This window comes from Saccopteryx bilineata, chromosome 8 (genome assembly GCF_036850765.1).
Source record: "Saccopteryx bilineata isolate mSacBil1 chromosome 8, mSacBil1_pri_phased_curated, whole genome shotgun sequence".
Classification (NCBI taxonomy): domain Eukaryota; kingdom Metazoa; phylum Chordata; class Mammalia; order Chiroptera; family Emballonuridae; genus Saccopteryx; species Saccopteryx bilineata.
The window spans coordinates 28,309,758-28,315,757 of NC_089497.1; the positions used below are offsets into that span (position 1 = coordinate 28,309,758).

General features: G+C 57.8%; 1 protein-coding gene across 1 annotated transcript; it reads left to right on the plus strand.

The window, feature by feature from the left end:
• Positions 1–2,569: 2,569 nt before the first annotated feature.
• LOC136311650 (serine/threonine-protein kinase MARK2-like) lies at positions 2,570–5,728 on the plus strand. Its single transcript, XM_066240797.1, has 2 exons — positions 2,570–4,402; positions 4,502–5,728. The coding sequence occupies exons 1-2, from the start codon at positions 2,570–2,572 to the stop codon at positions 5,726–5,728; spliced, it is 3,060 nt and encodes a 1,019-aa protein (XP_066096894.1).
• The last annotated feature ends 272 nt before the right edge of the window (positions 5,729–6,000 follow it).

Here is a 6,000-nt window from a genome sequence, read left to right on the forward strand (position 1 = left end):
CCAAGATGGCGGAGTGCTGAAGGAGAAGCCAGTTTATGCAGAGTTTGTGCAAAGAGAAGGAGATGGGGAACAGAGGTGAATAAGGCTGGTGAGGTACAAACCTTTGATTCTAGGAAACTCGGATAAGTCAGTGGCTTTGGGAGCCCTGAATGGAAAGGGAAGTGTTTTCCCACTGTGTGTATTTCTTGCCCGCCGGGTGCAAGCTAAGATGAAAGCTAATGGCCCACCAGTTCTTGCCTCCATTGTTTCATTATTGTCTGTCCGAATCAAATGTGAACCTGCATGGGCCAGGTGGCTGTGATGGTGGCTGTGGCTACTGGCTTTACACTTGGTAATTAAGTCATTTTGACAATTATTGAACACCTGCTGTGTGTGAGCCTGTGGGGGGTTCTGGGGACACAGACCTGTTACCTGCAGTGAGTGAGAAGGTGGATTCGTCTATTCACTTATCCAACCAACATTTTTTTTTTTTTGTATTTTTCTGAAGCTGGAAACGGGGAGAGACAGTCAGACAGACTCCCGCATGCGCCCGACCGGGATCCACCCGGCACGCCCACCAGGGGCGACGCTCTGCCCACCAGGGGGCGATGCTCTGCCGCGACCAGAGCCACTCTAGCGCCTGGGGCAGCGGCCAAGGAGCCATCCCCAGCGCCCGGGCCATCTTTGCTCCAATGGAGCCTTGGCTGCGGGAGGGGAAGAGAGAGACAGAGAGGAAGGAGGGGGGGTAGAGAAGCAAATGGGCGCTTCTCCTATGTGCCCTGGCCGGGAATCGAACCCGGGTCCCCCGCACGCCAGGCTGACGCTCTACCGCTGAGCCAACCGGCCAGGACCTCCAACCAACATTTATTGAGGTCCTACTGTGTGCAGGCCCTGTGGGCACAGTGGAGTGGTCACCCCTGGAGGTGACCCATGACAACCCCGCCCTCTCCTTTCAGTGTGCATGGCCCAATGCCAGAGGCAGAGACTGTTATGGGGTAATTAGGGCTGTGATGGGGAACTGTAGGGGGCTGCTGGAACCCAAAGGGGACCCCTGGCTAGCCTCGGGGAGTTGAGAAGCTTCTGGAAGGAGGAAGTAAGCTGAGACCTGAGGAATGAGTCATGGGTTGGGAAAAGTGCTCCTAGAAGTGGGCAGAGCCTGGCAAAAGCAGAGGAGGCCACATAGGATAGGGCAACTCCAGTCAGTGGGGCCACAGTTTCCCAGAATTGGGGGCTCAGCTATAACACCTGCTGCCCTAGCACCCCGGGTGGCCACCACCAGCTCCCAGGCCGGCCAGCCCCACATGCCCACATGGCCTTGGTGTTTCCTGGGAAGTCCTATGTTCCCTCTAGGCCAAGCAGCTGTAAAGAAAAATAGGGAAATTTTTTTGAAATGTTTCCCTTTTAAAAACTTTGAAATGTAAATATATAACAGATAATTTGTTTTTGAACGTCAATAGCTATGTCCTAGCTTGGAATGATGTCTTTCTGAGGTGCTTGGATAGTTAACAAATGTTCTCCCACTCTCTGGGCCCAGGTAGGGTAGTGCTCTGCCCAGTGTCATAAGACTTGCACAGCCACAGCTTGGCTTGGACAGAATTGAGGGAAGGGCATCGGGCTGCATTTGAATCTCACAAATTTATCTCTCCTGCCCAGTCTCCCTGTCCCACTGCCTGGGGAGACACAGGGGAAGTGAGAGACCTCCCCGCCCAACTCCCCAGCCTGCCCACAGTCAACATAGCACTGCACACAAATAATCAACAGATGTGTACTTAAATTTTTTTCTGTTGAACAAGGAATACATTCCCAAGATTCAAAATTCAAAAGGCACCAAACAGGAGTCTGGGTAAAGTTGCCCTCTCTTTCCTGATCTCTTCCCTGATTTGTATTCAATCCCTGCACCTGCACAGTGTGACCTCCCCGCAACACCCCTGAATACCGGTCAAGTCCTGTCTCCCATCTGCCCACAGCCCTCTAGGGCTCCCACCTCCATCCCTTGGACTAGAAGCCCAAGCCTTCACAGCGACCCACAAGGCCCTGCACTACCTGCCCCCATCCCCTCCCTGCTTTCACCTTCTCCTTCTCTCCCCCTCTCTCACTTTACTCCAGCCACACAGGCCTCCTCGCGCGTGGCCTGGTCCTGCCCCAGGGTTTTGCATCTTAGATTTTTATTTTCAATATAGTCAATATCAATCTTTATTTACTATCTCACATAAACAGAAAGCTCTTTGGGGGTTCTTTTATTTATTTTCTTTAGTAAAAGGGTTATGGGACACGAAAGGGAGAAAAAAACACAGTGGTTTATCCTCAGCCATGATTGGCCATGATTGGCTCTGACCTCATAAAGGCACCATTGTGATGGAATTACAAACTGACCTATATAAGGCCCTGGCTGGGCTGAGCATTTTGTCTGTTACAGCCCAGGAAGCGTTACAGTGACCTGAGGTTTTAGACACATTTGGACTGTGATTTTTTGGATTTTGATTTGTGGACTCGGATTGATTGTATTGGATTTGGAACTCGGACTGTGACTCGGATTACTCTTTTTGGATTCCGATTTGGTTAGATCCGAACTTTAACATCATCAAGTACCATGCCTGGAGTAACCACTAGGTGGAAGAAGGGCAAATTATCTGAGGTGGGAAATTATCGGTTTATTCGCACTTTGGGCACAGGGGGCTCAGGCACAGTAAAGCTGGCCCGGCACTTGCCAACGGGCATACTCGTCGCTGTAAAAATTCAAAACTTAGGGGACTGCCCTAACGCCTTCTGGGAGGTTGAGTACCTGAAAGCTTTAAACCATCCCAATGTGGTAAAGCTGGTGGAGGTGATTGTCACGGACTCCACACTATTCATTATTATGGAGTATGCCAGCGGCGGTGACCTCTCCAACTATTTACCCCGCCACCGCCCGACCACCGAGGCGGAAGCGCGGCGCATTTTCAGGCAGCTCATTTTAGCACTGCAGTACTGCCACAGGCTGGGTATCGTCCACAGGGACCTAAAGCTGGAGAACGTCCTGGTCGATGCGGACAATAACATCAAAGTCACAGACTTTGGTTCAGGGAGGAGGATGAAAAAGGACGAACTGGACACATACTGTGGGACGGAATGCTTTATGGCGCCCGAGATGCTGCAGTGCCAAACTTATGAGGGCCGGAAAGTGGACATCTGGGGCCTCGGTGTAATCCTGTTTAAGATGGTGACAGGAAAGCTGCCATTTAAGGGCTGGGACTTAACTAAAGTGAAAAAGAAAATTATGGCTGGGAAATTCACCATACCAGGTTTTTTGTCGGTGGAGTGTCAAGCCTTACTAAAGAAATTAATGGCTCTCAACCCCAGCGAGAGGTCAGCCGCTGATGAAATCCTCAAAGATCTGTGGGTAAATAATGGCGAGAAGGAACAACTAGAGCCATACGGTGACGTGCCCCGGGGGAACCTGGACCCCGAAATTATAGAAGAGATGATCCGCATCGGGATCCAGCACCATGAGATACAGGAGGCACTGAGAAAACAGTCATATGATCACATAATGGGGACCTACCTCCTCTTGGAGGCAAGGAAATATCAGAGGAATGGACACACTGTCCCCTTAAGGCCCTGCCCTCAGACGCATGACATCATCGTTCCCTCACCTCAGGCTCCAGTGGAGGAGGGCTCTGCCAGTAGCCCAGAAGGAGGTATGTCCAACCCAGAGTGCCAGGCCAGGGCTCCACCACCCTGCCCAGCCTCCGGGGCCAGCACTCCATCATCTGGCCCCGCCTCCGGGGCCAGCACTCCACCACCAGGCCCAGCCTTCCGGGCTAGCACTCCACCACCGGGCCCAGCCTCCGTGGCCAGCACTGCATCATCTGGCTCTGCCTCCCTGGCCAGCACTCCACCACCAGGCCAAGCCTCCCGGGCCAGCACTCCATCTGGCCCTGCCTCCCAGGCCAGCACTCCACCACCCGGCCCAGCCTCCCTGGCCAGCACTCCACTGTCTGGCCCCGCATCCCGGGCCAGCACTCCACTACCGGACCCAGCCTCCCAGGCCAGCATTCCACCACCTGGCCCCGCCTCCCGGGCCAGCACTCCACTGTCTGGCCCCGCCTCCCGGGCCAGCACTCCACCACCGGACCCAGCCTCCCAGGCCAGCATTCCACCACCTGGCCCCGCCTCCTGGGCCAGCACTCCACCACCTGGCCCCGCCTCCCAGGCCAGCACTCCACCACCTGGCCCCACCTCCCGGGCCAGCACTCCACCACCTGGCCCCGCCTCCCGGGCCAGCACTCCACCACCGGACCCAGCCTCCCGGGCCAGCACTCCACCATCTGGCCCCGCCTCCTGTGCCAGCGCTCCACCATCTGGCCCCGCCTCCCAGGCCAGCACTCCACCATCTGGCCCCGCCTCCCAGGCCAGCACTCCACCATCTGGCCCCGCCTCCCAGGCCAGCACTCCACCATCTGGCCCCGCCTCCCAGGCCAGCACTCCACCATCTGGCCCCGCCTCCCAGGCCAGCACTCCACCATCTGGCCCTGCCTCCCAGGCCAGCACTCCACCACCCGGCCCAGCCTCCCGGGCCAGCACTCCACTGTCTGGCCCCGCATCCCGGGCCAGCACTCCACTACCGGACCCAGCCTCCCAGGCCAGCATTCCACCACCTGGCCCCGCCTCCCGGGCCAGCACTCCACTGTCTGGCCCCGCCTCCCAGGCCAGCACTCCACCACCGGACCCAGCCTCCCAGGCCAGCATTCCACCACCTGGCCCCGCCTCCCGGGCCAGCACTCCACCACCTGGCCCCGCCTCCCAGGCCAGCACTCCACCACCTGGCCCCACCTCCCGGGCCAGCACTCCACCACCTGGCCCCGCCTCCCGGGCCAGCACTCCACCACCGGACCCAGCCTCCCAGGCCAGCACTCCACCATCTGGCCCCGCCTCCTGTGCCAGCGCTCCACCATCTGGCCCCACCTCCCAGGCCAGCACTCCACCATCTGGCCCCACCTCCCAGGCCAGCACTCCACCATCTGGCCCCACCTCCCAGGCCAGCACTCCACCATCTGGCCCCGCCTCCCAGGCCAGCACTCCACCATCTGGCCCCGCCTCCTGTGCCAGCACTCCACCATCTGGCCCCGCCTCCTGTGCCAGCGCTCCACCATCTGGCCCCACCTCCCAGGCCAGCACTCCACCACCGGACCCAGGCTCCAGGTCCAGCACTCCACCATCTGGCCCCGCCTCCCGGGCCAGCACTCCACCACCGGGCCGAGACTCCAGGTCCAGCACTCCACCATCTGGCCCCGCCTCCCAGGCCAGCGCTCCACCACCGGGCCCAGGCTCCCAGGCCAGCACTCCACCACCTGGCCCCAAGTCCTGGCCCAGCACTCCACCACCTGGCTCAGCCTCCCGGGCCAGCGCTCCACCACCCGGCCCCAAGTCCTGGCCCAGCGCTCAACCATCCAGCCCAGCCTCCCGGGCCAGCCCTCCACCACCCAGCCCCAAGCCCTGGCCCAGCGCTCCACCACCCAGCCCAGCATCCCGGGTCAGCATTCCATCATCCAGCCATGAGGCCAGGGCCAACACTCCACCATCCAGCCAAGAGGCTATGAATGCTGCCTGCAGCCCAGCATTCCAGCCTGACCCTGTGTGCTCTCCCATCCCACCACACCCAGCTGCAATAACACCAGCTGTGGGTGTGGAACCCAAGAAGGAAATACTGGGTTGCCTGATGGTGGGAGCCCAGCCTCTTCTGGCCACCACCAGGGCTGGTGGAGGGTGACCAGGAGAGTCTTAAGAGGATTTTTAAAATCCCTTTGTTGTGGCCTATGCAAGACAAAGGCATCAGTCAGAAGGGTGCAAGTCCTACCAGTTTGACTTGTTGATGGCGAAGGCAAGATGCGGGTGAGGTCAGTATTTAAAATGCTGAATAAGAGGTATATTTTCTATTAGCTGCACTTTCCAACTTTTCTTAGGAAAACCATTAACCATGATTCATGTATGTGTGTGTGTTTAAAATCCTTGCCACAGTTCTGCAATTAGTCCTTGAGTAAG

Excerpts from the sequence above, each read along its gene's own strand:
- LOC136311650 (XM_066240797.1), top strand. The coding sequence starts at position 2,570 with ATGCCTGGAGTAACCACTAGGTGGAAGAAGGGCAAATTATCTGAGGTG. Across the intron at positions 4,403-4,501 it reads CATCTGGCCCCGCCTCCCAG|GCCAGCACTCCACCACCCGG; the intron begins GCCAGCACTCCA and ends CCTGCCTCCCAG.